The following is a 27,900-nucleotide window of genomic DNA, read 5'->3' as shown; positions in this document are numbered from 1 at the left end:
ATATTGTTTTGAAGTCTGGTAGAATGGCTGAATTGAGTTAATTAACGTATGCATTACCTCACACCTTTTTTTGTGGTGAGAACACTTAAAATCTACTCTTCGCAGTCTTCAAGAGTACAACACATTGCTACTAACTGTAGTCACCATGTTATACAATAGGCCTTTGTTGTTTTTTTTTTGGGGGGCAGAGTTTCGGTCTTGTTGCCTAGGCTGGAGTGCAATGGCACAATCTTGGCTCACGGCAACCTCTGCCTCCCAGGTTCAAGCAATTCTCCTGCCTCAGCCTCTGGAGCAGCCAGGATTATAGGCACATGCCACCACGCCTGGCTAATTTTTTGTGTTTTTAGTAGAGATGGGGTTTCACCATGTTGTCCAGGCTGGTCTCTAACTCCTGACCTCAGGTGATCCACCTGCCTTGGCCTCCCAAAGTGCTGGGATTACAGGCATGAGCCTACCCAGCCTCGGTAGGTCTTTTGAACTGTATTTAATTTTAACTTTTTGTTTTGAAATAGTTTCAGATTTGCAAAAAAGTTGCAACAGCAGTGCCAACAATTCTTGAGTGCCCTTTACCCATATTTCCCCATTGTTAATATTTTACCATATTTGCTTTATCAATGTGTGTGTGTTTGTGTGTGGATATATTTTTTCTTGAACTATTTGAGAATGAGTTGCAGATATAACCAAGGTACTTGGTTACCCCTAAGTACTTCAGTGTATTTTCTACAAGGCAAGGACAGTTTTTTTTTTTTTTTTTTTGAGCAAAATACAGTGATCAATAGCAGGAAATTAACATCGATATCCTGTGTTGTCTAATCATAGAGTTTCTTTACATTTTGCCGTTAATATCTTTTACATCAGAAAAAATATGTTTTTTCCTGGTCCGAGACCTCAGTGTGTGTGTGTGTGTGTGTGTGTGTCTTAGATCAGTCAGTCTTTATCTTTCATGGCCTGGACATTTTTGAAAACATGAGGCCGTGTCTTTGTCAGCATCTCACAGTTTGGTTTGGGTTTGTCTAATGTTCCCTCATAACAAGATCCAGCTTCCACCCGAGGCAACAGAGTGAACAACAACAAAAAAAGAGGTGACCTGGGTGCTTTTACTACCCTACATTCAGATGTGGGAGCAAAGAAATTACTTAAAGTTGGAGTTTATATTTAAAAGGGAAGCAGAGTGTACGTTTGGAAAATTTGCAGGCTGGCCATGTGACAGAGAGAATAAAAACTTTTTCAAGAGAATTCAAGCAGGCTGTGGAGCAACCACTTGCTAGAGCGATTTGCAGATTTAAAAAGGAGCCAAGTGCTGATAGCCAAGACTGTGGGAAAAAAGGCCTTGAAGGCATTTCAGATACCTTCCCAGCAGCCCCTCCCATTACAGTTGTGGAGGCCTAGGAGGAAAGAATGCTTTGTGGTTCAGGCCCAGGGGCAGGGACAGCCTCAGGACACTGCTCCTCACATCCCTGGCCACTCGGCTTCCAGCCTTGGCTCAAAGGGGCCCAGATACAGCTCAGGCTGCTGAACTAGAGGGTGAAAGCCATGAGCCTTGGCGGCTTCAATGTAGTGGTGAGCCTGTGGGTGGACAGAATGCAAGAGTGAAGGAGGCTTGGCAGCTTCCACCTAGATTTCAGAGGATGTATGGGAAAGCCTGGGAAAGGTACAGACCCCTTACTGAGAACCTCTGGTAGGAGAGGAATGTGGGACTGGAGGCCCCATACAGAGTTCCTACTGGAGCACTGCCTAGTGGAGCTGTGGGAAGGGGGCCACTGTCCTCCAGACCCCAGAATGGTAGATCCACCAGCACCTTACAGCCTGTCCCTGGAAAAGCCACAGGCTGTGAGAGCAGCCTTGGGTTGAACCCTGCAAAGCCACCAGGGCAGAGCTGCCCAGGACCTTGGGAGCCCACCCTTTGCACCCGCATGCCCTGGATGTGAGACATGGAGTCAAAGGAGATTATATGGGAGCTTTAAGATTTAATGACTGTCTGCCAGGTGCGGTGGCTCACACCTGTAATCCCAGCACTATGGGAGGCCGAGGTGGGAGTGCAATGGCGCTATCTCGGCTCACTGCAACCTCCACTTCCTGGGTTCAAGCGATTCTCCTGCCTCAGCCTCCCAAGCAGCTGGGACTACAGGCACCCACCACCATGCCCAGCTAATTTTTGTATTTTTAGTAGGGACAGGGTTTCATCATGTTGGCCAGGCTGGTCTTGAACTCCTGACCTCAGGTGATCTGCCCCCCCTTGGCCTCCCAAAGTGCTGGGATTATAGGTGTGAGCCACTGCACCTGGCTGGAGGGACCAGTTTTTTAATTGAGAGAGTTGGTACTTCTCCCTTCCTGCCTTTTTCCAAGGGCTGCTCGGGGCTTTGTGTGTGTGTGTGTGTGTGTGTGTGTGTGTGTGTGTGTTTCAAAGACAGAGATCTGTATTTATTAACTCAGGTCAGACACTTGGGATTTTTCACCAGGCATTGTCACCAATCAGCCAGCTCAGATTAACATTAATTTGGTTGGTCTGTTCCCAGGCCCTTGGGGTGCAGGCACTTTCTGTCATTAAGTCCTTGTGACCCAGCCTTGTGTGACACATCTCCCATGATGGGGAGCCACTCCCCCAACAGCGCATTCTATGTTCAGACTCCTTTATTAGAACGTCTTTGCTTGGAGGGGATGTAAACCTCTGTCCTCTGTGACCACTCCTATTTCTGAATGCCAGGCCTCTCCGTTTGGCAGTTTTCTGACCACCTAAAGAAGGGATCAAGTACCTCTGAATCTTCTTTTCTTAGGATTAACTTGTCCAGTGCCTTTACTGTTTCTTTTCTTTTTTTTTTTTTGGAGAGATGGTCTTGCTCTGTCACCCAGGCTAGAGTGCAGTGACATAATCATCATGGCTCACTGCAGCCTCTTACTCCTGGGCTTAAGTAATCCCTCTGCCTCAGCCTCCTGAGTAGTTGGGACTACAGGTGCACGCTACGACCGACACCTGGATAATTTTTTTTTTTTTTTTGATATGGGGTCTCACTTTGTTGCCCAGGCTGGTCTCGAACCTCTGGCCTCAGCACTTTTCCAACTTTGGCCTCCCGAAGTGCTGAGCTTACAGGCGTGAACCACTATGCCTGGCCTACTGTTTCTCTTGTGACAGGTGTTGGGGACTACTGTGCCCTAGAGCCACTTTCTGACTGTTGCAGTTTGTCTTTGATGTTCAATGTGGAGCTCATTTGGAATTCTATTAAAGAATCCTTAGTGTGCATTCCCTTTTGGGGAGGCCATGTTGACTTCGGCCCATCCCATTCTCATTTCGGTAAAGGAGGAGGGAGTAGCACTGCCCATGCTGTGGGCCTGCTGCTGTGGACTTGCTGTAGGAATTGTAACACATGCGTGTGTGGGCAGGGGGTTGAGGGGGTTGGGGGGCAGGTGGCGTTCTGATTGCCTCCAGGTGATCTCTCCAGACTGTCACCCCTGCACTGGAGGCAGAAGTCAGCTTCAGAACTGATCTGCCCAGAATTTGAGAAAAGTAAAGCAAGACGCCTGGCTCTCTCTGTTTCTCTTTTTTGATACGGAGTCCCACTCTGTCGCCCAGGCTGGAGTGCAGTGGCGCGATCTCGGCTCACTGCAAGCTCCACCTCCCGGGTTCACGCCATTCTGCCTCAGCCTCCCAAGTAGCTGGGGCTACAGGCGCCCGCCACCATACCCAGCTAATTTTTTTGTATTTTTAGTAGAGACGGGGTTTCACCGTGTAAGCCAGGATGGTCTCGATCTCCTGACCTCATGATCTGCCCGCCTTGGCCTGCCAAAGTGTTGGGATTACAGGCGTGAGCCACCGCGTCCAGCCTGTTTGTCTTTTCTATATTTTTATTCAAAATTAATTGAGGCAATCAGCCAGGCTTGGTGGCCCATGCCTGTAATCCTAGCACTTGGGAGGTTAAGGCAGGGGGATCACTTGAGGTCGGGAGTTTGACACCAGCCTGGACAACATGCTTGAACCTGGGAGGCAGAGGTTGCAGTGAGCCTAGATCGTGCCACTGCACTCCAGCCTGGGGACAAAAACCAGACCCTGTCTCAAAAAAAGAAAAAAAAAAAAAAGGCTAGGTTTGGTGGCTAACACCTGTAATCCCAGCACTTTGGAAGGCTGAGGGGGGTGGATCACCTGAGGTCAGGAGTTTGAGACCAGCTGGCCAGCATGGCGAAACCCCATCTCTACTAAAAATACAAAAATTAGCCAGGTGTGGTGGCAGGCACCTGTAATCCCAGCTACTCCAGAGGCTGAGGCAGGAGAATCTCTTGAACCTGGGAGGCAGAGGTTGCAGCGAGCCAAGATCGTGCCATTGCACTCCAGCCTGGGCGACAACAGCAAAACTCCGTCTAAAAAAAAAAAAAAAAAAAAAAAAATCAATTGAGGCAAAAGTGGGGATGGTCGGGAGGATGAACCAGCATGAACTCCTATGGAGAGTTTTGTGCCTGTAAATCACCTTGTGCCACCTTTTAATGTTGACGCTGGATTATATCCATGCAATGCCCTGGAGCTTAGGGGAGCTGTGGTCTCACCCCCTTGGCATTCAAGCCAAGGAGCTGAGGCCGCAGAGATGCTGCTAGAAGCAGGCACTGGGAGCTGCAGCTGCATCATCAGCCCCCGTGGGCCTGGTCAGCTCGATTTGTGCTGAGTCATGCCCACTGTTCGCCTGCTGTGCCCCCCGCCCCCTAGTCATGCTTGCACAGATCTGACTCAGCAGCTGCCTTCCTCTTTCACGTCACTGCATCGGGCACATGCTGGTCATGTGTTTCCAAATTAAGTCCTGTTGTGTGGGGAAAAGGCCATCAGCTGGGAGCATTTGGCCATCTTCAGTGGAGAATATTCTCCAGAATACCTTGGTCAAGGCCCCGTGACTGCATTGATATTAGAGGTGCAGGCATCATTGTACAGTATTACCTTCCTGTAGCAGCATTCTGATCACACCACCCCCTTGCCCTGTCCTCACCAGCTTCCCTGGGGCCAAACACCTTAGACTGGTGTACAGGCCCCTAGGCCCTTACACACTCATCTGGGTGTCTCTTTTAAAAGTTTATCTCGGCCCAGTGTGGTGGCTCATACCTGTTATCCCAGCACTTTGGGAGGCCAAGGTGGGAGGATTGCTTGAGCCTCGGAGTTTGAGACCAGCCTGGGCAACTTAGTGAGACCCCATCTCTACAAAAAAATTTAAAAAATCAGCTGGTATGGTGGTGCATGCCTATGGTCTCAGCTACTCAGGAGGCTGAGGGAGGAGGATTGCTTAAGCCCAGGAATTGGAGGCTGCAGTGAGCTATGATCACACCACTGCACTCCAGCCTTGGTGACTCCAGCCTGTTCAGTGAATGAATGAATGCTTATCTCTTATTCGCCATCTATGCATCCCCACATATAAACACATCCCATTGCACCACACTTGAGTTACCCCAGACCCCGAGTTTCCCGTGTTCTAGGCTCTGGTACACGCTTCCTCTGTCTGTAGCTTCGGTCATCCCCCTAATCTGACTGGTGGACCCTGATCATTCTTCACAATCCAGCCCAGATGTTGGCCTCTGGGCGCCCCTTCCTTGACTGTTTCAGACTGTCATGCCTGCTTTTTCCTTCCAGCTCTATTTCCCCTGCGCCTGGCCTCCCCATGCAGCCATGACTGCTGGGATAGGTCTGCCCTTTCTCATAGCAGGAGAGCACCTTGGGGCAAGGTTGGCGTGTCCGCTCCTGCCTGAACCCGCACAGTTCCTGGCATACAGCAGGTGCTCCTCAGCTGTTTGCTGCACGCATGGACGTAAGAGTGACAGAAGCATGTCCTTCGACATGACGTTTTTGTACCTGAACATTGTCTAGAGGCTTTCCAGACAGTAAGCTCTGTGGGATTAGGAGCCTGCCTGCCTTGCACTCCCTGGCATCCTTAGTGCTTTGAGCCCCACAGGCCAGGGGAGCCCTCATGCGGGTTCCAGGCCTGCTTTGGTGGGAGTGCTCAGTGCTTTTAGCCACACAGAGCAGTAGCTTGCAAGGCTTTCGGAGCACATCTCCAGCACATCTGAGAATCTGGAAGCAACTCAGAGTTTTTGGAATGGATTTCACAAAGTCTGTGAATAAGAGGGCCCCACAGGCCCTACTCAACAGCCTTTTTTTTTTTTTATACAGAAGATGCTAGTCTTCAAAGAACCTCTTTACTCTTTTACTCTTTTTCTTTTTTTCTTTTTTTTTCGAGACAGAGTCTCATTCTATTGCCCAGGCTGGAGTGCAGTGGCATGATCTTGGCTCACTGCAACCTTCACCTCCTAGGTGCAAGTGATTCTCCTGCCTCAGCAGCCTCCAGAGTAGCTGGAATTACAGGGGTGCGCCACCATACTTGGCTAATTTTTGTATTTTTAATAGAGACTGGGTTTCCCAGTGTTGGCCAGGCTGGTCTCGAGCTCCTGACCTCAAGTGATCCACCCGCCTCAGCCTCCCAAAGTGTTGGGATTACAGGCGTGAGCCACTGCACCTGGCCCTCTTTACTCTTATTATATAGTGATGGGATCTTGCTCTGTTGCCCAGGCTGGAGTGCAGTGATACTCACTGCAGCCTCAACCTGCAGGGCTCAAGTGATCTCCTGCCTTAGCCTCCCAAATAGCTGGGACTACAGACCTGAGCCAACGCCCCCCACCTCTTTACTCTTATTTTATTTTACATTTATTTATTTATTGAGACAGAGTCTCACTGTGTTGCCCAGGCTGGAGTGCAATGGTGTCATCTTGGCTCACTGCAACCTCCGCCTCCTGGGTTCAAGTGATTCTCCTGCCTCAGCCTCCCAAGCACCTGGGATTACAGGCACGTGCCACCATACCTGGCTAGTTATTTTTGTATTTTTAGTAGAGACGGGGTTTCGCCATGTTGGCCAGGCTGGTCTCAAACTCCTGACCTCAGGTGATCCACCTGCCTCAGCCTCCCAAAGTGCTGGGATTCCAGGCGTGAGCCGCTGTGCCTGGCTTACTCTTGTCTTAGATATCACGCTAACAAGCAGCTGATTTCCCAATTTACGCAGATTCAAAGCAGCCAATTAGAAATGCGTGAGAGACTTTTGAAAAAACATAGGCATTCTCATGGCCGGGCGCGGTGGCTTACACCTGTAATCCCAGCACTTTGGGAGGCCGAGGTGGGTGGATCACGAAGTCAGGAGATCGAGACCATCCTAGCTAATACGGTGAAACCCTATCTCTACTAAAAACACAAAAAATTAGGCAGGTGTGGTGGGCGCCTGTAGTCCCAGCTACTCGGGAGGCTGAGGCAGGAGAATGGCGTGAACCCAGGAGGCGGAGCTTGCAGTCAGCCAAGATCATGTCACTGCACTCCAGCCTGGGCGACAGAGCAAGACTCTGTCTCAAAAAAAACAAAAACAAAAACAAAAAAACGTAGGCACTCTCATAATGGTGAGGGTCATCCTGCCTCAAGAAAAGACAAACACTATCAACAACAAAAATGCAGGGGCCGGGTGTGCTGGCTCACACCTGGAATTGCAGAACTTTGGGAGACCAAGGTGCGAGGATCGCTTGAGCCCAGGAGTTTGAGACCAGCCTGGGCAACCAAGTGAGACCCCATCTCTACAGAAATAAAAGTTTTTAAAAAATTAGCTGGGTGAGGTGGTGCATACCTGTAGTCTCAGCTACTTGGGAGGCTAAGGTGGGAGGATGGCTTGAGGCCAGGAGTATGAGGGTGCAGTGAACTATGCTACTGCTCTCCACCCTGGGTAACAGAGTGAGACCGTGTCTCTTAAAACAAGCAAACAAACCAAAAAGATGCAGGAACCTAAGATCCCACAGCCTGGGTTCCCTCTGGGTGCAAGCAACCTCTCCTGCCTCTTTGGGCCCTGAGTATGTTGTAGAATGACACGATGGCCGAGTAGTCTACAAAAGAAACTGTGCATGGACTCGAGACAGCATGGACATGGTTCACCTATTCCGGAAGTATTTCTGTAGCTGTGTAGAATTTTAGAGCTGAGGATGATCCTTGATGACTAGCTCCATATTGCTTTATGGAGAAGAAACCTGAGGCCTGGGAGGTCAAGTAACCTGTCCAGACTCCCACAACCAGAGCCTGTGGCATCTGGACTGCTCAGTCAGTACAGAGCTCCAGTAACTAGGTGCACTTCAGTTATCTAGAGTAGGCGCTAATAACTTATTTCCTGTCAGTGGCCAGGTAATAAATTTTTTAGGCTTTGCATGCCAAGAAGTAAAATCTAGGATATTATATATAACAAGAGAGGAAACAAGTTTCCATGTTTTTTGTCGATGAAATTCAAATAAGGCTGGTTGTGGTGGTTCACACCTGTAATCCCAACAGTTTGGGAGGCCAAGGCAGGAGAATTGCTTGAGCCCAGGTGTTTGAGACCAGCCTGGGCAACTTAGCCAGACCCTGTCTCTATATTTTAAAATATATATTTATTTTTTTATTTTATTTTATTTTTATTTTTTTGAGACAGAGTCTCGCTCTGTCACCCAGGCTGGAGTGCAGTGGCGCAATCTCGGCTCACTGCAAGCTCTGCCTCCCGGGTTCACGCCATTCTGCCTCAGCCTCTCCGAGTAGCCGGGACTACAGGCGCCCGCCACCACGTCTGGCTAATTTTTTGTATTTTTAGTAGAGACAGGGTTTCACCCTGGTCTCGATCTCCTGACCTTGTGATCCGCCCACCTCGGCCTCCCAAAGTGCTGGGATTACAAGTGTGCACCACCGCGCCTGGCCAAAATATATATTTTTAAAAGAAATTCGAGTAATAACTAATAACAGTTGAGTGCAAATTTTTAATACAGGTTTGTTAATAAGAAGAATGGAATGATTTTTGTAGGGATAACAATTTTGGGCCAGGTGCCATGGCTCACACCTCTAATCCCAGCACTCTTGGAGGCTGAGGTGGGAGGATCGCTTGAGTCCAGGAGTTTGAGACCAGCCTGGGCAATGTGGCTAACCCCTATCTCTACAAAAAAATATTTAAAAAGTTAGCTGGGCATGGTAGGTAGTATACACCTGTAGTCCCAACTACTGTGGAGACTGAGGTGGGAGAATCACTTGAGCTCAGAAGGTTGAGGCTGGAGTGAGCTGCGATTGTGCCACTGCACTGCAGTCTGGGTGACAAAGCAAGACCCAGTCTCAAAAAAACAAAAAACAGAAAACAATTTTGTTTCACTGGGGTTCTGAGTTAGTGTTCCCAAACATCAAAATATGTTGCAAATATCCACCTGTCAGTGCTCATCTGTAATGAGATTGTATAGGTGACATCTTTGAAAATATCTTTTCACACAAATTGGTACTGCCAAGTTATATTGGTCAGGGAGCATAAATTTTGATGGAGCATATTAATCATTGGAAGACTGCATTTATAGAATTTTTTTTTTAGATTCCCCTCTTGATATTTGCCTTTTTGCATTATTGCACTGCAGATCAGCCACTTCCAATTAAAGGTTGGATGAGAGCTGCTCAATTGTACAGTTAAATGGATTTTAAAATATGGGAATTTCCTTCATACTTAGATCAAGATCTGAAAAACACTGCTAGGTCTAGAACTAGCAGCTCCAAGTTTTTTTTTTTGAGCTCAAGATTTGAACTCAAAAAAATGTGCAAAAGTTTCTCACTTGTTTTAACCTTGACAATCTAGGAATTGTATGACGTAGGTTGACATTACTTGTGATTCATACAATGTTAATTTCATTGAAATGACTTTACTGCCATATAAGTTTTGCATATAACTGCTGTTTTGCCTTATAATTTCAGATTGGCCTCATTAAGAAACATCAAGTCTGCAGCAAAAGCTAATTTCCAAAGCGATTTAGTATTTGGTAATAGTGATTGAGGGCAGTTCTTTCTTTTTTCCTTTTCTTTTTTTTTTTTTTGAGATGGAGTCTCACTCTGTCACCCAGGCTGGAGTGCAGTGGCGTGATCTCGGCTCATTACAACCTCCACCTCCCAGGTTCGAGCGACTCTCCTGCCTCAGCCTCCCGAGTAGCTGGGACTACAGGTGCATGGCACCACACCCAGCTAATTTTTTGTATTTTTAGTAGAGACGGGGTTTCACCGTGTTAGCCAGGATGGTCTCGATCTCCTCACCTTGTGTTCCGCCTGCCTCGGCCTCCCACGGTGGTGGGTTTACAGGCATGAGCCACCATGCTTGGCCCTCTTTTTTTTTTTTTTTAGACTAAGAGGGCAGTACTTTTCAGTTATTCTTGTTCAGAAAAATTTTAGTATTCACTCTGAGCTCAAAATAGTCACACCAGACTTTACCACTGCTAAGCTGCTGAACTGCTGTATGGTAGGACAGTTAGGATATTCAGCTTCTATTTTGGACAAAAATCCTTAAGACCAACTTAGGTTAAGTCCATGAGAGCAGATACTGTTGACATTCCCTTGTTCGATCACATATAATAGATTCAAATTTTTTGCATAGTGTCTGCTGGTGAATAATATAGTGAACAACTATAGGCTCTGACTAAGCCTTTTTCTGCCCCCCACATTCATTATAACACATCTTAGTGGATTCCACTTCAGATTGTACTAAACTTTTCTCAACTTCTTTGAAAATGCTCTTATTTGTAGTTGTTTCATGCTAATTCTTCAAACTTGGTATTGACTCCCCAAGTAAACAACAACTGAAAAGTATTCGTAACGTCTTTAGATTCATCAAGAGCCAAGGAATTGCATTCTTAAACCCTCTTGGTGGCTTCCCTCTAAATGCTTCCAAGATATGAGCGAATGCTATAGAAATTGCAGGAAAGTCCAAAGGGCTGCGCATCTCCTGTGGCTCAGTCTTATTTCATACCTGCAACATCTTTTAAGGGAAATTTGCAGGAGGGAGAATTATCAACTTAAAAAAAAATAGCCAAGGAAACCTCGACTCTTCAAGGAAGCAAGGAAACCTACTCTCCTTGGGAGTGACATCAGAGGAGGCCCAGTGTGAGTCAGGACTTCACTACCACCTGGCAGAACCAGGGAGCCCCACCCCATGTGTCAGTGGAGACCATCTGCGGTCTTCCCTCTCCAAGCTAGGGTTTGTCAGCAGAGGCCCAGGAGGGTGACTGAATCTCGCCTGACAGCAATGAATTGATACCTTCCTTCCCTATAAGCAGGTGACAGAGAATGTTTAATAAAAATCAAAAGAGGCTGGGTGCAATGGCTTACACCTGTAATCCCAACACTTTGGGAGGCCAAGGTGGGTGGATCACTTGAGGCCAGGAGTTTGAGACCAGCCCCAGCAACATGGTGAGACCCTGTCTTTACTAAAAAGACAAAAAAAATAAATTAGCCAGGTGTGGTGGCACGCACCTGTAATCACAGCTACTCTGGTGGCTGAGGCACGAGAATCAGTTGAACCTGGGAGGCAGAGGTTGCAGTGCACTGAGATCACACAATTGCACTCCAGCCTGGGCAATAGAGAGAGACTCTATTTTTGAGACAAATAGGCTTAAATAAGATTCAGGATCTTAAAGTGCCCAGAATGCCCAGGATACAAAAAAATCAATCACTATACCAAGAGCCACAAAACTCTCAACTTGAATGAGAAAAGACAGTCAACAGACACCAGCATCAAGATGACACAGATGTTGGAATTAAGATATAAAGAAGAATGAAACAGATGTCTTAGAACCGAAACATACAATAGTCAAAATAGGAAACTGAATGGATGACTCCACAGCAAAATGGAGAAGACAGAAGAGAGAATCCGTGAACTTGAGGTTAGAGTAGTAGAAATTACCTAACCTGAACAACAGAAAATAGACTGAAACCAAAACAAAACAAATGAACAGAGCCTCAGGATTTTGTGGGACTAATAACAAATGATCTAACTTTCATGTCACCAAAGTCCCAGGAGAAGAAGAGAAAGAGAGTGAGGCTGGAAAGTTATTTAAAAAATAATGGTGGCCAGGTGTGGTGGCTCACTCCTATAATCCCACCACTTTGGGAGACAGAGGTGGGCAGAATCTCAGGAGTTCGTTACCAGACTGGGCAATGTGGCAAAACCCTGTCTCTACTAAAAATACAAAAATTAGCCAGGTGTGGTGAGGCACACATGTAGTCCCACCTACTCGGGAGGCTGAGGCAGGAGGATCCCTTGAGCCCAGGAAGTTGAGGCTGCAGTGAACAGTGATTGCACCACTACACCTCCAGCCTGGGTGATAGAGCGAGACCTTGTCTCCTTAAAAAAAAAAAAAAGAAAACGTTGCTGTATTTTGCAAAATACATAAATCTAAAGATTCAAGAAACTGAGTGAACCCCACAGAAGGTAAACACAAATCTGCACCAACATCTCAGTATGGATAATAAACTTCCTGGGCACTCTGGCTACTCTGGCTGTGGAGCGATCTGTCTGAGTCACTCTTGGACACTGCTTTTTAACAGGACACTTTGGAGAGTGTAGTGTTCCCCGAGTACCTCTCAGTCTCTTGGAGTTGTGCTGTCAGGCAACAGTAGGGTATGGTTCCATGAGGGTTTTCCCTCATCTTGAAGCCACTAAACCTTGGCAGAGGGATTTGTGAACCTGAATGACCCCGCTCCCCCTGCAGCCAGAAGGTGCAGCCCCTGGTGCCAGAGCCTTGTCTAGGTGGCCGTGACGTGACAGTGACAGCTAAAGGGTTGACTAAATTACATGTTTTATTCCTCTTTCTTGTTACTGCTTTGATTGGGGTGTCTGACTCATCCCAATATCAGTGCTGAGTCGGTTGCTCAATCTTTTTTACTGACCAGAAGTTGCAAACAGTAAATACAAAACTGCAAATACTTCCTGGAAGATAACCTGTTCCAGTGTTGCAAACGGTTGGCCTCAGAGAGCCCTTGTGTTCTTGCGTCATTCTCCCTTCCGGAAGCTGGTGAGGCTCCTGCCAGTGCCCCCCAGCCTGTGTGCTCCCTGATTTGTTTGTCCATCTTGCTCGGTGGTGTGCGGGAGGGACTGGAGCTGTTGCCCTTGATTGCTACCTTGGCGGGAACCAGCCAGCTACCGAAATTGACAAGGAATCGTGGTCAAGCTATACATGCATAGTTTTTACCCTTCTCTGTCTGTATGTTGTATTTTATAATAATGAAAACTTAGGTAGAGACCTAACTTATAGTAAAAGATCAAGTCAGATCTGCTCTATTTAGAGTTGGGGAGATCTATTTGGCTGGTATTCTGACACCTGCCTTTTTCTGTGGCTAATTTTTTCTTGAGACAGGATCTGACTCTGTTGCCTAGACTAGAGTTGCAGTGGTGTGATTATGGCTCACTGCAACCTCAACCTCCTGGGCTCAGGTCATCCTCCTACCTCAGCCTGCCACATAGCTGGGACTACAGGCGCGCACCATCACACCTGGCTAACTTTTGTATTTTGTGGTAGAAGTGGGGTTTTGCAGTGTTACCCAGGTTGGTCTCAAACTCCTGAGCTCAAGTAATCTGCCCGCCTTGGCCTCCCAAAGTGCTGAGATTACAGGCATGAGCCACCGCACCCAGCTCTGTACCTAATTTTACAGATGAGAACATCAAAGCCTTCTGTTGGTAAGGGGTGTGTCTGGGGTCCCAGCCAGCTGGCGTGGGAGGGCTGTAGCAAGAGCCTGGTCTAGTTCTTGTTTGCTGTTTGGATCGATACTGTGTTTGGCCCCATGAGCTGTGCCTTGTCCCCTGTTCTTTTTGCTGAAGGTATAAAGAAGAAACTCAGAGATTAAAGACTCTTTCAGGGCAGAAGGCTCACACAGGCTTCCAGAACCTCCTCGGAGCGCCTGTAGGGACTACCTGACCCGGAAGAGAGTTGTCAGTCAAGACAGCCAGAGTTTTCCCATCAGAGTATTTGGTATAGCAGAGGTGCCAGGGCACTGCAGCAAACTCACAAGTGATCATTCTCAAATGCGCCGGACACTCAAGTCTGTTGAACTCCATGCGAAGTGCTAGCTTGGGACAGTTCACATTTCCAACGTGAGATCCTTGCTGCATTCCTTCTTAGGATTTTACATCTTTGCGAAGCTGGGTTTGCAGTGGTTGTTCAGACCTAACTATACGTGGAACTGTTAGGCATTTTTTTTTTTGGCCGACGGATACCATTAAAAATTTGCTGAGATACCAGGGGCTCCACAAACAAAGGACGTTTGGGATCTGTCCAGACAGGTACACTAGAAGCCCAATGTGTGTTTTATTTGTTGATTGATTGATTGATTGATTGAGATAAAGTCTTGCTCTGTTGCCCAGGCTGGAGTGCAAGTGGCACGATCTTGGCTCACTGCAACCTCTGCCTCCAGGGTTCAAGCAATTCTCCTGCCTCAGCCTCCCAAATAGCGGGGATTACAGGTGTGTGCCACCATGACCTGCACGCAGCACCACGCCCAGCTAATTTCTGTATTTTTAGTAGAGACAGGGTTTCACCATGTTGGCCAGACTGGCCTCAAACTCCTGACCTCAAGTGATGTGCCTGCCTCAGCCTCCCAAAGTGCTGGGATTACAGGCGTGAGCCACTGCGGCTAGCTCCAACGTGTGTTTTAAATCTTTGCACTTAATGTTTTTGATTCTTGCACATTTTATGTTGCACATGTCATAATACATTCACCGATTCCCTTCATTCCCTTGAGTAGTTATTGCGCACTGGATTCTGCGCCAAGGAAGTGTGTGCTGGGGTGGGGATGATGGAGCTGAGGTCTGAAGAATGAGTACGAAGCTTCGAGAGGAGGAGCATCTCAGACACCTGTCAGGCTCTGGGGCAGGACTGCAGAGGTGCAAGCTGGAGAGTGGCTCAGGGTGGGGCTGGAGAGATGGGTGTGTGTCTGTGTGCGCATCAAGGGGAAAATGGTTAAGTTTCTTAACCCTGGGGCTCATTTGTGGCCTTAGCTCCCAGGCACACTGCTTGGATCCTGGGATTCCTCCAAGCTTAACCTCCTTGAGAGGCCTTCCTTTCCCACCACATGCCAGACACAGAGGTGCCTGAGATGCTGTTCTTCCCTCGAGCTCACACCAAGTGAGAGAGAGACCCATGTCCTAAGTAGAGGGCGGTGAGCACAGCCTGGTGGGAAGCTGGGCCTGTTTCTCGTTTTGCCCCTCGGGTGAGGTGCTTACCCCTTGTAGCCTCATCTGTAGCTCAGGGCCTTGGATAAAGTGGTGGCTAGGTCCTTCCCACTGCACCTGTCTTCTCTCAGAAGTAGTTTGATATTTCAGAGTCAAAGCTGCTGGGAACATTCTCGTTCTGTGGAGCCTCCAGGCTGAGCGCTGGGAGTGCCCAGTGTGCTGGTCGGGGCTGGGGGGCACTCAGGGCTAAGCCCCACCCCTGTTGGCTGCAGGAAGTCAGTCACAGCCTCAAGGAGCAGCTCCTGTTCCTTTCCTTGGTGTTGCATGTTAGTTTCCTTAGAGGCGTGAGACTGTGTGGTCCTGACTCTGAACTCAGGGAAGAGGCTGAAAGAAGCTGTGAGTGCAGGTGTTAGAGATAGGCAGCGTGAAGAGGAGGGAATAGAGTCAGCCTCACAGACTGTCCTGAAGGAGTTGCAGTGTGGTTTTCAGATTATAAAGGCATTCCATAGTCTGTATGCCAGGCACTGCCAATCCAGGTACCCAAAAATCGGAAGGTTCTTGCCTTCTGTTCACGTTTATTTATTCGACAAATCGACATAAATGCTCATTATATGCCAGTCTGTGAACTAAGCCAAGTCCCTGCCCTTGTGGGGCTGACCCTCTAGTCAGGGAGAGAGCCAGTGGTGGGGTAATGTATAATATAATGTCAGGTAGGGATAAGCTCAGTTGAGGGGTTAGAGGGTGGGGATTGTGGCCAGGAGGCAGTCGCAGAGTCTGTTCTCAGGCAAAGTCTCTCTGAGATGGTGACATCTGGGCAGAAACTTAAACGAGGGAGTGAGTTTTGCAAATAACGAGATGGCCATGTGCAAAGGCCCTGAAACAGAAGGAGGCCAGTGTGACCTGCAAGGTGTGAGGAAGGGGAGTGTAGTAAGAAATATGGGTGGTGGGAGTGGATTCTGAGGGCCAGATCGTAATGGGCCTTATGGGCTGTATAAGGACTTCAGGGCTTTGTTGTTGTTGTTGTTGTTTTTGAGATGGAGTCTTGCTCTGTCGCCCACGCTGGAGTGCAGTGGCGTGATCTCAGCTCACTACAGTCTCTGCCTCCCAGGTTCAAGCGATTTTCCTGCCTCAGCCTCCCCAAGTAGCTGGGACTACAGGCACGCACCACCACACCTGGCTAACTTCTGTATTTTTAGTAGAGACGGAGTTTCGCTATGTTGGCCAGGCTGGTCTTGAACTCCTGACCTCGTGATCCGCCCGCCTCGGCCTCCCAAAGTGCTGGGATTACAGGCGTGAGCCACTGTGCCTGGCCACTTTAGGTTTTTGTATGAAGTATGATGTGAAGACATCTCAGGGCTTTTTGTCGTTGTTGTTGTTTGAGATGGAGTCTCACTCTGTTCCCCAGGCTGGAGTCTGGAGTGCAGTGGTGTAAGCTCACTGCAACCTCCGCTTCCTGGGTTCAAGTGATTCTCCAGCCTCAGCCTCCTGAGTAGCTGGGATTACAGGCGCATGCCACTGCATCCGGCTAATTTTTGTATTTTTAGTAGAGACAGGGTTTCACCATTTTGGCCAGGCTGGTCTCAAATTCCTGACCTCAGGTGATCCACCTGCCTCGGCCTCCCAAAGTGCTGGGATTACAGGTGTGAGCCACCGTGCCCAGCCCATCTCGGGGTTTTGATCAGGGAGGGGACATGACCTGACTTATTATTTTTTTTTTGAGACGGAATCTTGCTCTGTCGCATAGGCTGGAGTGCAGTGGCACAATCTTGGCTCACTGCAAGCTCCGCCTTCCGGGTTCACACCGTTCTCCCACCTCAGCCTCCCTCCTCCTGTAGCTGGGACTACAGGCACCTGCCACTACGCCCGGCTAGTAGAGACGGGGTTTCACTGTGTTAGCCAGGATGGTCTCGATCTCCTGACCTCGTGATCCACCCGCCTCGGCCTCCCAAAGTGCTGGGATTACAGGCATGGGCCACCGTGCCTGGACAACCTGACCTACTTTTTAAAGCATCCCCCTGTCTGCTGTGTGGGGAATGGCCCGTCTGTCAGGATTCTCTTGCGGTGATTACGTAGGTGCAGATGTACCACTAACCTCACTCCCAGCATCGTCGATTTATTAATAGAAACTGCCACGAGTTATGCAATCAGCTTGAGTCTGCGTTGAGAAGGACTTCACATCATGGGCATTAGATCTCTTCTGGAAAATGAGGGGACCGGTCACTTGGGGAGTTAGAAGGGAGGAGGGTGAGGGACAGGGAGCTGGAGTTTCTTGGCTGCTGCCTTGTGATGAATAACAGCTAGGGGAGCTCCTGTGTCACCATGGCACTCCCGACTGGTTCCAGTGGGGCCCTGAGTGTCTGCTGCCTCATGACTCTGTGGGACAGGTCCTTCCAGAATCTATCAGAGCAGATCCTAAATGCCTCTCTGTCTGGTTCTATGAAAATGTGACAGGTGGCTCATAAGCTTGACAGAGATCCTGATATGACTAGCATTAAGTAAATATTAAATGTGTTTATAAGATTAAATATAAATAGTTTTCTCTGGGGACAACAGAATTCACCTTGTCCTTTAATGTCATATCAAAAAAGCTGGCCAGGTGCGGTGGCTCACGCCTGTCATCCCAGCACTTTGGGAGGCTGAGGCAGGCGGATCACGAGGTCAGGAGTTTGAGACCAGCCTGACCAACATGGTGAAACTCCATCTCTACTAAAAATACAAAAAATTAGACGGGTGTGGTGGCGCATGCCTGTAATCCCAGCTGCTCAGGAGGCTGAGGCAGGAGAATTGCTTGAACCCAGGAGGCGGAGGTTGCAGTGAACCGAGATCGTGCCACTGCACTCCAGCCTAGGTGACAGAGTGAGGCTGTGTCCCCCCAGAAAAAAAAAAGTCATATCAAAAAAGCCAAATTGAGGCCAGGCACAGTGGCTCACGCCTGTAATCCCAGAGCTTTGGGAGGCCGAAGCAGGCGGATCACCTGAGGTCAGGAGTTCGAGACCAGCCTGGCTGACATGGTGAAACCCTGTCTCTACTAAAAATACAAAATTAGCCAGGTGTGGTGGCGGGCACGTGTAGTCCCAGGTACCCTGGAGGCTGAGGCAAAAGAATCGCTTGAACCCAGGAGGCAAAGGTTGCAGTGAGTCGAGATGGTGCCATTGCACTCTAGCCAGGGCGACAGAGAGAGACTCTTATCTCAAAAAAATAAAAAAGAAGAAAGCTAAATTGAGATGAACTCAAGCCATTGGAAAAGTATCTCAGATTAGTGAGAAAGCAAAGACCCAAGCTTGCGGGCCTGTTCTGAATGGCCTGTTCCCAGCAGGTTGTGTAGCGGTAGACCGATGCCCATACCCCTCGGATGCCCTGGCTTCCCAGACCAGCCCCGTGGTTTCCTGGTGCCAGTGACAGCCATCAGCAGTCAGCTAGAACATAATCTCTCATTGCCTAATTGCTGACACATGACTAAGGCTTTCCTGATTGAGTCTGGGTGCTCTGGTTGTGATGAAAAACCCAGTCGGTCATATCCATGATTGCAAAATGGAATAGTGTGAATTTCAGGGCTGAGCCCAGCCTCCTTGGTAAGCAGCAGAAGCTGCTGTTTCAGGGACTCTCACTTGGACCTTTGTTGACTCATGTCACGTCTGCCTACCAGGTGTCCTTGGTGGACCAGTTGAGCATCTTTCAAGGGAACTAGGCTGGTGACATGGGGGTTCCCCAAGACTGCCTCTGATTCAGTGATTCACCAGGACTCACAGAACTCAGAAAAGCTTTTTGCTTACAATGACAGTTTATTACAGCAAAATGATGGAAACTAATACCAGCAAAGGTCAAAGACATACAGGGCGGAGTCCAGGAGAGGCCAGATGTGAGTGTCCAGGTGGTTACACACGAGTTTCCATCATTGCTAGTCACACTTAATTCTCCCAGCAACGATGTGTGAGAGCGCATATGAAGAAGTGACATCCAGGGAAGGTCACCCAAGCCAAGGTGTCCGGGGTTTTTATGGGTGGGTCAGTTGTGTAGGCATGGAGCGTCTGGGTCTCAAGGCTTACCTACTCCATCTCTAGTACCCACAGATGTCAGACTGATACAGTGCGATTCAAAACCCCAGGCACAGGGGCTCCCGCCTATAATCCCAGTGCTTTGGGAGGCCAAGCCAGGAGAATCACGTGAGCCCAGGAGTCTGAGACCAGCCTGGGCAACATAGCGAGGCCCTGTCAATAGAAAAAAAATTTAAAAATTAGTGCAGTGGCACACCCCAGTAATCATAGAAGTTCTACTTGGAAGGCTAAGAGGATCACTTGAGCCCAGGAGTTTGAGGCTACAGTGAGCTGTGGTCGCACCACGGCACTCAGCCTGGGTGACAGAGCCAGACTTTGTCTCTTAAAAAAAAAAACAAACGAAAAAAGACGCCCAGGCATAGGAAAGCAGGCATTCACCATAAATCTCATTGTTAACAGGAACTACCTTCATAGCCCAAGGTCTTAGGAATACAGAGACACTCTTGCTAGGCAGGATAGTCCAAGGCTTGTGAATATCAGGAGCCACTCAAGGGCCAGGCCTGGAGACTTGGAACATGCAGGGTTTAGGGCAACCCCCGCCAGTCACACAGTTGGGGAAAGGGTTTGCTGCAAAGTGGTTCCCTCTCGCGTGGACTCCCTCCTGCCCCCGGTGCAGTGTCCTTATGGGATTGGAGGATGTTCCAGCGCACTGAAAGTCAGTGGCTGTCATTCTCTCTGTCTGCCAGGGACCCAGTCCCAGCTGCTGCCTTAGCTTGCACCCCAGGACCACCCTGGGCTGGTGCTGACACCACTGGGGGCCGTCTGTTATGTCAGCCCCAGTCCAAGGCGGTGGCTGTCTTGGCAGGAACCTGGCTGAGTTAGCCCCTTCTCCTACCCAGTGCAGTGACCATTTCCTGCAGCCCCAGGGGCATGAGGCCCAGCATTGAGGTGGGCACCCCAGCCAGCCTCAGGGGCACCCTGCTACCCTCTGCTGACGTCTGCCGTTTCTGTCTCCTAACAGTTTCATGATCAACATGGGGGACTCCCACGTGGACACCAGCTCCACCGTGTCCGAGGCGGTGGCCGAAGAAGTATCTCTTTTCAGCATGACGGACATGATTCTGTTTTCACTCATCGTAGGTCTCCTAACCTACTGGTTCCTCTTTAGAAAGAAAAAAGAAGAAGTCCCCGAGTTCACCAAAATTCAGACATCGTAAGTGCCGCCTCTCCTCAGCCCCCTCTCTCTGTCCCTTTTCTGTCACCACTCCGAGCAGTGTCCTGCACGCGGGCCTCAGGCTGAAGGAAGCAAGGCTCCTTCTAGCATTTTGGGGCGACCCTTGGGTTATGCCTTCTTGCTAGATTGTGCTTGAGCTCTCCCTTAATCGTCTCTTATGTGGGGTTTATAAGGCCCTTTTCTATCTGCTGTTTATATGACCTTCACAGGAAGCATTGCGAAAATGACACCAGTTTACAGATTGAGAACCGGGGGCTCAAGGATGTTAACGGGCCTGCCAGGGTCATTAGCCAGCAGTAGCAGCGCTAGAGCTGGAACCCTTTTTTCCCTTTATTTATTTATTTATTTATTTGGAGACGTGGTCTCACTGTATTGCCCAGGCTGGAGTGCAGTGGCGGTGGCATGATCAAGGTTCACTACAATCTCCACCTCCCAGGCTTAGGCAATCTTCCCACCTCACCCTCCCGAGTAGCTGGGACTAAAGGTGTGCACCACTATGCCCAGCTAATTTTTTTTTTTTTTTTTTTGAGGCAGAATCTTGTTCTTTCATCCAGTCTGGAGTACAGTGGTGCTCGGCTCACTGCAACCTCTGCCTCCCAGGCTCAAGCAATTCTTCTGCCTCAGCCTCCTGAGTAGCTGGGATTACAGGTACCCGCCACCAAGCCTGGCTATTTTTTGTATTTTTAGTAGAGACGGGGTTTCACCATGTTGGCCAGGCTGGTCTCGAACTCCTGACCTCAAGTGATCCGCCCACCTCGGCCTCCCAAAGTGCTGGGATTACAGGCATGAGCCGTTGCACCCAGTCAATTTTTGTATTTTTTTATAGAGACAGGGATTTGCCATGTTGCCCGGGCTGGTCTCGAACTCCTGGACTCAAGCGATCCGCACACCTTGGTCTCCCAAAGTGTCAGGATTACAGGCATGAGCCACTGTACCTAGCCTAGAATTGGCATTTTAAAGTCTTTTTAAGGCAGGCTGTAGCCACCTGGAAGGCTGTGTGCTAATGAGCACAAAATCTTTGGACAGGCCTTATTTTGTTGCTCTTTTAAACTTTTCGTGAAGCTTCCTTTTAAGAATAAGTGAAAAAGATGGATTAGTTAAAAGAAAAACGTTAAGGAAATAATAGTACAGATGGTATGTAGATAGGAAAAAATGATACCGAAGGTCTGCCTAAGTGACTGCATCCCTGTCTCTCCAAGATTGATTTCCATAAGTCACACGGAAAAGTCATTCTCCAGACTTTAGGGTCCTGCAGCCAGAATCACTTCCTGCGCATACGCTTGGCTGTGTTTAACACCAGTCTCAGACTCCAGGGGCCCACAGCTAGGTTTGAGTGGGGACCTGCCAGGTCAGGTCTGGGCCGAGGGAACTCCAGGGGCACAGGCCTGCTGCCTTCAGGGACTTCCTGGATTTGGCAAGGGGCAGGTCTCAGGGGCAGGTTTGGGAGCCATTCTCAGACCAGAACCCCTTTCATTCTGTCTGTCTGCAGGGGACCCAGTCCCAGCTGCAGCCTTAGCTTGCACCCCAGGGCCACCCTGGGCTGGTGCTGACACCAGTGGGGGCCATCTTTCATGTCAGCTCCAGTCCAAGGCTGTGGCTGTCTTGGCAGGAACAAGCCACACGGAAAAGTCATTCCCCAAGGCTGGGCATGGTGAAGCATGTGGCTCACATCAAATCCCGATTCCCTATTCCAATCTGGGTATCAGCCTTCCCCGCCAGAACACTTACAGCCTTCACACAGTAAAGCGGATATTCACACAACACGATTTTTATACCATGGACAGGGAATTAGTTTTACAACTGGGTTCAGGGCCAGGCACAGTGGCTCACGTCTGTAATTCCAGCACTTTGGGAGGCCGAGGCGGGAGAAATCACTTGAGGTCAGGAGTTCGAGACCAGCCTGGCCAACATGGCGAAACCCCGTCTCTACCGAAAATATGAAAACTAGCTGGGCGTGGTGGTGCATGCCTGTAATTTCAGCTACTAGGGAAGCTGAGGCAGAAGAATCGCTTGAACCCAGGAGGCAGAGGTTGCAGTGAGCCAAGAATGCGCCACTGCATTCCAGCCTGGGAGACAGAGTCCGTCTCAAAGCAAAACAAAACAAAACAAAACAAAACTGGGTTCAATCTTATCTCCATCATTGACTCACTGAGCAAACATTTCCTAGGGCCCTACCTACAGTGTCCCAGACACTATGCTAAGGTGTGTGGCCGCAGTCATGAAGAAAATAGGTGAATGCTGTCTTCATCAAGACAGTGGTGGGTGAACCCTGGGCGAGACCTTAACCTCATTCTGCCTCAGTTTCCTCATCTGCTAAATGGAGGCAGTATTCCCAATCTTGTGGGGCTTTTGTCTTAAATGAGGAAGAGTTTATAAACTCACCTAGCACTGTCCCTGAGGGATAGGAGCTGTGTAGTGTTTGCGTTGATCGTATTTTATGCCAGGCATTATGACGGGCACGGTCAGGACCACAGAGCTGGCATTTACGTTAAGCTGGAAAATGAGGGTGTTGCAACATACTTTTTTTTTTTTTTTTTTTGAGACAGACTTTCGCTCTTGTCACCCAGGCTGGAGTGCAGTGGCGCAATCTTGGCTCACTGCGACCTCTGCCTCCCGGGTTCAGGCGATTCTCGTGCCTCAGTCTCCCGAGTACCTGGGACTACAGATGTGCACCACCACGCCTGGCTAATTTTTGTATTTTTAATAGAGATGGGGTTTCACCATGTTGGCCAGGCTGGTCTCAAACTCCCAACCTCAGGCGAGCCGCCTGCCTCTGCCTCCCAAAGTGCTGGGATTATAGGCGTGAGCCACCGCACCCGGCCATAACGTACTTTTTAGAAATCCTCTGTGAACTGCTTTAATCTACATTGTCTAATCAGGGCCTCCTTGCAACACTGTGGTGCGTTAGGCAGCATGGGTTGCCTCATTTCTGCTCTCAGAGAGGTTATGGGATGTGCCCAGGGCACAGGCTGGAGAGACAGGCTCTGCCAGCTCTGAGAGAGAAGGAATTGGTGCGGGGATCAGACCTTGTCCTGCAGGAGGGGTGTTGGGCAGGTTCTTAAAGGTAGAGCCACACCCTGAGGCTGAGAGGACTTTAGAGCAGAGGGCCCGAGATAGGAAGGGCAGATTAGCTGGAATCCAGCCCATCCTGTCTAGGGCTGGTACATGGTGCATGCCTGGTGTGGAATAGTACTTTTGATAAAAAAGCGTAGTATTCAAGATAAAGAGACCAGGGTCCAGGACCCAGCTCCTGAACTGGCCCTCGTTCTCTCATCTGTAAAATGGAAGTTCCTCCCCCGGCCCTGAGTGAGGACGTGGGTTTGCCCTGGAGCCTGCGGAGCTGCCACCAACGGAGGCAACATTCCTCTCATAGCTCATCTGTTCTCGCCGTCACCTCCCTGGCCGTACAAGATGAACTTGAAATAAAACCTGTAGACTGGGAGCTGTGGGGTCCCAAAGCACTTGTATTTTTTTGTTGATTCTCACTGTTCCTCTTTGCCAGGATGCTGAAACTCTGTTCCCTCCACCTAATCATGATCTTCTAACCTTATGTGTGTGGAGGTCGGCAGTTTCCAGAGTCTTCTCTTCCCTCATTAAATTACGTTGGATACCTGCTGTGGCCAGGGCTTTTACCTGTACACTGTACAAGACAAATATTTCTAGTACCATGGCTACATTCTGGACCCTGAAGTTGGGTGACTAAGGTTGAGTATTGACTCTCCCACATTAGCCATCTGACATTAGCCAGGTGACCTGATCTTTCCGAGTCTGTGTCCCCAACTGTAAGCTGGAGGTAGCAATAGTACTCACCTCATAAGGCTGTGAAAACTGAGTTAACCCGTCATAGAGCTCTTTGCTCAGTTCTTGGTGCATAGTAGGCTCTCAGATGGTATGGATTGTTACTATTTATTTATTTATTTATTTTGAGGCAGGGTCTCACTCTGTCGTGCAGGCTGGAATACACTGGCACGATCTCGGCTCACTGCAACCTCCGCCTCCCAGGCTCAAGAGATCCTCCCACTTTGGCCTCCCAAGTAGCTGGGACTACAGGCGCACACCACCACGCTTGGCTAATTTTTGTATTTTTTGTACAAATGGACATCTGACAATGTTGCCCAGGCTGGTCTGAAACTCCTGGGCTCAAATGATCTGCCTGCCTCGGCCTCCCAAAGTGCTGGGATTACAGGCCTGAGCCACCGTGCCTGGCATGTGTTACTATTTTTATCCTTTTTATTAGTATCATCTCCGATCTTACAAGAGCCCTTCCATGAAGACACGAGCAGCCCATTTTGCGGATGAAGAAACCGAGGTGCCAGGGATTGCAGAGTTTGCCCAAGGCCACCTAACTTCTAAATAGCAGCAGAGTTGGCTTTTGAATGAAGTCTGCAAGCTCCACAAGCCATGTTTTCTCTACTTTGCCATGCTGCTCCTAATTTAGTGTTAATAGGCCTCCTAAGATAGTGTTAGTCTCCTAAGATGGTGTTAATAGGCCTGGCATGCTGGCTCACGCCTGTAATCCCAGTGCTTTGGGAGGCTGAGGCACAAAGATTGCTTGAGCCAGGAGTTCAAGACCAGCCTGAGCAACATAGGGAGACCCCATCTCTACAATAAACAAAAAAGGATGGTGTTAATTTGTTAATTTACCTACAAGGAGAGTATTCCTTATCTGAAGTGCTTGGGGCCAGAAGTGTTTCAGATTTTGGACTTTGGAATGTTTGCATTCTACTCACCAGCTGAGCATTTCTCATCGGAAAATCTGAAATGCTCTAATGATTCTTCCCTTTGAGGATCATGTTGATGCTCAGAAAGTTTCAGATTTCAGACTTTTAGATTAGGGACATTCAGCCTGTAGATGTTATTTTACAAAGCAGGAAGTTGGGTGTAGTGGTTCACACTTGTGATCCCAGCTCTTTGGGAGGCCAAGACAGGAGGATTGCTTAAGCCCAAGAGTTCGAGACCAGCCTGGGCAACGTAGCAAGACCCTGTCTCTATAAAAAATATGAGAAAACTGAGACTCAGAAAGGTCACCTAGCTGATACAACCAGGCCTCAAGCCTAGACCTCCTATTCTAAATCCCACATCAGTGTCCCTGGCTACCGGTATTTCAGTGAGCACAGGTGATTTCTCTTATAGCCACAGAGCAGTAGGGAGTAATAGGGCTTAGTGTGGGGAAGGTATGTGGCCCAGGACTATATCAGGAAATCTCACCATGATTTCTGGTGGCTTCTAGAATTGGCATTTATTTATTTTGTTTTAGAGACAGGGTCTCGCCCTGTCACCCAGGCTGGAGTGCAGTGGCGCGATACCAGTTCACTGCAACCTCTGCCTCCGGGGCTCAAGCGATTCTCTTGCTTCAGCCTCCCAAGTTGCTGGGATTACAGGCACCCACCGTGATGCCCGGCTAATTTTTGTATTTTTAGGAAGGATGGAGTTTCACCACGTTGGCCAGGCTGGTCTTAAACTCCTGACCCCAAGTGATCCGTCCGCCTGGGCCTCACAAAGTACTGGGATTACAGGTGTGAGCCACTGTACTGGGCCAAACACATTTAAAAAAAAAAACCCGGTGGGATTTTTGTTGGAATTGGATTGAATCTGTATATTAATATGGGAAGAGTTGACATCCTACAATATTGAGCTTTCTATTCCATGAACATTGTTTTATCCTTCCCGGGGAGGTCTTTTGGACTGTTTGTAATAGCAATTAACGACTTGTTAGAGAGGAGTAGTAATGAGCAACAAGTTCTTTTTCATAATAATAGTAGCAGTAATGATGATAAATGGCTCTTCCTGCCAGGTGTGGTGGTTCACGCCTGGAATCCCACACTTCAGGAGGCTGAGGCAGGTGGATTGCTTTGAGCCCAGGAGTTCAAGATCAGCCTGGCAACATGATGAAACCCTGTCTCTATGGAAAAAATACAAAAATTAGCCAGGCATGGTAGCGTACGCCTGTAGTCCCAGCTACTCAGGAGGCTGAGGTGGGAGGATCACCTGAGCCTGGGATGCCAAGGCTGCCGAGCGCCGAGATCGCACCACTGCACTCCAGCCTGGGCGACAGAGCAAGACCCCGTCTCAAAATAATAATCATCACATCATCATCATGACTCTTTCATGTCCACTCGCACTCACTCAGGTCGCACCTCTGAACAGAGCATTTCACATCGGGGCAGCTCGTGCCCTAAGGGAGCCCCAGGGAATGCTCAGCCTCTTGAGTAGCTGGGGTGACAGGCACATGCCACCGTGCCTGGCTTATTTATTTATTTTTTTTAAAGACATGGTCTCGCTCTCTTGCCTAGGCTGGGTCTTAACCTCCTGGCCTCAAGCAGTCTCCCTGCCTCAGCCTCGCTAAGTTCTGAGATCACTCACTGTGTAGGATCCAAAGTCCCACAGGATTCAGGGCTCTTGTGGGCTCTCTCTCCTGTGGGCCTGGCAGCTTTGCTCACCCTTGTGGAACAACACCGCATGGCGTGCCCTCTTGGTGATGGAATTTGTGTTTTTGCCTCCCACGGTGCAGAGAGTGTCCCATTTCCGTCTGGGTCCCTACCTTAGTGTGGGGCCGCCTGTTGGAGGGAAGCTCCTCAGAGAATGGCCGTTGAATTAAACAAGGCTAAATCTGTATGTGTGGCTGCCTCTAGGGAAACCCATGGCCTCCAGGCTGGGTTTGGCTTACATAGTATTTTTTTTTTAATATTTTAATTAGAACGTTAAAAAGTGGCAGTATCAGGCCCGGCGTGGTGGCTCACACCTGTAATCCCAGCACTTTGGGAGGCCGAGGCAGGTGGATCACATGAGGCCAGGAGTTCGAGACCAGCCTGGCCAACATGGCAAAACCCTGTCTCTACAAAAAGTACAAAAATTAGCTGGGCAACGTGGCACGTGCCTGTAATCCCAGCTACTCGGGAGACCGAGGCAGGAGAATCACTTGAATCCAGGAGGTGGAAGTTGCAGTGAGCTAAGATCACGCTACTGCACTCCAGCCTGGGCGACAGAGTGAGACCAAAAAAAAAAAAAGGCAGTATCAAATAAAAACTTAGACTTATAGCTTCTTTAAAAAAAAAAAAAAAAAATCAGAGGATCTGGTCATACCGGACCCGCGATGATGCCCACCAGCTGTGGGGCAGCTGAGCAGCAGCCCCATTCTGCACGAGGCCTGTGCGCTGCATTCACTCTGACCCTCCAGCCAGCTCAGGCTGCTGTGCTCATGTTGCCTCTACTGGCCCTGAGAAGCTCTGCAGTGCCCCCTGCACCTCTGCTTTGCTCCTGGAACGCTAGAGTGCTTTAAAGCAAAATAAAGCTTCTTATGGAACATTTCAAACACCAGAGTGTAGGGCACAGGAGAGTGGACCCCATATGCCTCCAGCCTCCAGTTTTCATAACTACTCACTCCTTGCCAATCTTGTTTCTTTCCGCTGTCCCCCACCACCGCACCAGCCCTGGATTATTTTAATGCAATCCCCAGATGTCGTATTTCATTAGGAAATATTTCAGTCCTCTAAAATTCAAGGACTCGCCAGGCATGGCGGCTCACGCCTGTAATCCCAGCACTTCGGGAGGCCGAGGCAGGAGAATCACTTGAAGCCAAGTGTTCGAGATCAGCCTGGACAGCATAGCAAGACCCCGTCTCTACAAAAAACACAAACATTAGCCAAGTGTGGTGGCACATGCCTGTGGTCCCAGTTACTCAGAAGGCTGAGGC

At 49.0% G+C, this 27,900-nt stretch overlaps 1 protein-coding gene and 1 non-coding gene across 4 annotated transcripts in view; both read left to right on the top strand.

The window, feature by feature from the left end:
• POR (cytochrome p450 oxidoreductase) overlaps nucleotides 1-27,900 on the top strand; it is a 70,149-nt gene that overhangs the window by 16,723 nt on the left and 25,526 nt on the right. For 2 of the 3 annotated variants that reach the window (XM_063646365.1, XM_055292798.1), the window contains exon 2: nucleotides 19,995-20,186. In XM_063646365.1, coding sequence (XP_063502435.1) covers nucleotides 19,999-20,186 — 188 coding nt within the window. In that variant the 5' untranslated portion in view covers nucleotides 19,995-19,998. Of the gene's footprint in view, nucleotides 1-13,626; nucleotides 14,091-19,994; nucleotides 20,187-27,900 lie in introns of those variants that run through there. The other variant, XM_055292797.1, reaches the window with a different exon arrangement.
• LOC129490892 (small nucleolar RNA SNORA14) lies at nucleotides 10,658-10,792 on the top strand. The gene has a single exon (XR_008660365.1). It is a non-coding gene; the product is annotated as a small nucleolar RNA SNORA14 (small nucleolar RNA).

The sequence above is a fragment of the Symphalangus syndactylus genome, chromosome 9 (assembly GCF_028878055.3).
Source record: "Symphalangus syndactylus isolate Jambi chromosome 9, NHGRI_mSymSyn1-v2.1_pri, whole genome shotgun sequence".
NCBI lineage: Eukaryota > Metazoa > Chordata > Mammalia > Primates > Hylobatidae > Symphalangus > Symphalangus syndactylus.
Note: the sequence above shows the minus strand (reverse complement) of the source record. Positions and strands in the feature narration are given on the sequence as shown.